Consider the following 2,241-nt stretch of genomic DNA (forward strand, 5'->3'; position numbering starts at 1 on the left):
TGTCAAATAACTGTATAAATTTTAACTTTAAGATACTACGTTAATTAAAAGGAATTTATCCTTATAATTGACTACTTCGATCAGCATCATAAAAATAGAGAATGTTCTTTTTCAAACAACCTTTAACCCTAACAAAGTTAGATTAGTAGACAAAAATAAAAACATTTTACTACTAATATTGTATTGTGTAAGTACATACCGACAGTGAGCATTTGCAGCAGGCCGCGCTGCGTGAGTTGGCCTAAGGCACAGTGAGTGCCAGTAGCACGGGGCGGCAGTGACGGGAAATTGTGGAAGGGCCCCGGTCCTGCCACCCAATATGCCCGCCCGGAGCCTGCGCTTGCGTTCGCAACAAATTCCTCATAGCTGAAAATACCATTTACTCTTTATTCTAATCAAAGATCTCCTCAAGAACTCTGTAGGTGAGAGGTAAAGAACCTTAAGTGTCAAATGGTAAGTTATACTCCAAAGGGTTTTAATGAGTTTCAGGCTTTTAATTAGGCATTTAAAATCAATCACAAGGTGAAAAAAAATATGTTAAATAAAAAACAAACGACGATATCTTTAGCATTGTGATTTTTAGCATTCTAAAGCAATGTTTGTAAAGACATATAAATTGGACTTAAGGTCCTCTACCTCTCGCCTAAAGAACTCATTATTTGGGTGAAATGATAAGTAGAGTTGCAGCAGTATAAAAGTTAGTATATTATTTATCATATTTTATATTTTTATATACGTTGTTGTCACAATAAGGCAACAGACAACAGTTTGCAACAATACCTTTCTATTTATATAAACAAGGCCTACCGCATAATAACTGAGTCGGTTCCTGAGGTAGCTGCGCGGTGCGGAAGGAGTGACAGTTTACATAACAGTTATGTCGCGCTGCACACGGCATAATTTCAACAACATTTTTCTGACGATATTCAATAGCAAGTTGATTGAAAAAAGTGCCTACCAAATTAGTCAATTGTTGTTACCTATATGAAACGATAATTTTTTTAAATCTATTGAAATGAATAGACAATCCACTTGGCACTTATTGTTAGAAATGGGAAAAATTGCTTATTTTTTTAAACGTTGAAATGATATCCTATTTTTAAAAAAGCGTGCTTTTTTAAACGCCATTTTACTTAATCGCTTTTTAGTTTGTAGCTAACAAAATCGTTTAGAAAAACATTTAAGCGCATAGATTTTTATGTTAAAAAAAGCTCGCAACTTTGTGTTGATAGAGAAAAGTTAGAGTAGACCACTAAACGTTTTAGGATAAGTAAGTTTATTTGTAAAAAACGCGTTCAATTTTTTTTTAACATAACGTTATTATATTAACCGCTGGAATTATTTCAGAGCTACCTTTCGAATCGTACTCAATGTGTCAAAATTGGCGATTTACTGAGTCAGGAGCTTCCTGTGGAGCATGGCGTTCCACAGGGTAGTATTTTGGGTCCGATTTTGTTTTTAGTCTATATCAACGATATGTGTTCCATTAACTTAATTAATGGAAGGTTGGTGGCATTTACTGATGACACGGCTCTCATTTTTACGGGTCGCACTTGGGAGCAAGCATTTCAAGCTGCACAAATTGGCTTTAACTCGATAACCAGTTGGCTCACTGATAATTTACTGTCGCTGAATGTTGTCAAGACGAAGTTTTTGAAAGTCAGTATTAATCAACCAAAAGCATTAAAAATAACCGTTACAGCTCAGTTTAGTCGCCCATAACCACGCTGTAAATAGTAACGTTCCTTGCGACTGTCCTAAATTAGAAACAGCTACCAATGTTAGGTACCTGGGTGTGATTTTAGATGAACATCTAAATTTTGTACCCCACATTGAAAACCTAACAGGCAGAATACGTAGGTTATACGATTTTAAGTACCTAAGACATGTAAGTATAACCAAATGACTTCTAAAACTGTCATATGAAGAAACAGAAAATCTTCATGCTGCTCAATGAAGTGTTCACATCAAATACGCACTCTTTTTCCAACACACACGCAAGTCACACACCCGCGCGCAACACACACACCCACACCTTCACACACACACACACACACACACACACACACACACACACACACACACACACACACACACACACACACACACACACACACACGGACACACACACACACTTTCAGTGAGAGAATTATTTATAAAGATTACATAATTTAGTTTAATCATGGACCAATAACTCAAGAGGACTGCTAATCGTCATACAAGATAGCGTAGCCGGGTATT

General features: G+C 36.5%; 1 protein-coding gene across 1 annotated transcript in view; it reads right to left on the minus strand.

The window, feature by feature from the left end:
* The window catches only part of LOC113231213, a 20,487-nt gene that overhangs the window by 10,812 nt on the left and 7,434 nt on the right, over nt 1-2,241 (minus strand). The window contains exon 4 of the mRNA XM_026465419.1: nt 200-366. Coding sequence (XP_026321204.1) covers nt 200-366 — 167 coding nt within the window. The remainder of the gene's footprint in view (nt 1-199; nt 367-2,241) is intronic.

The sequence above is a fragment of the Hyposmocoma kahamanoa genome, unplaced genomic scaffold, assembly GCF_003589595.1.
Source record: "Hyposmocoma kahamanoa isolate Upper Pololo Valley unplaced genomic scaffold, ASM358959v1 65, whole genome shotgun sequence".
Classification (NCBI taxonomy): domain Eukaryota; kingdom Metazoa; phylum Arthropoda; class Insecta; order Lepidoptera; family Cosmopterigidae; genus Hyposmocoma; species Hyposmocoma kahamanoa.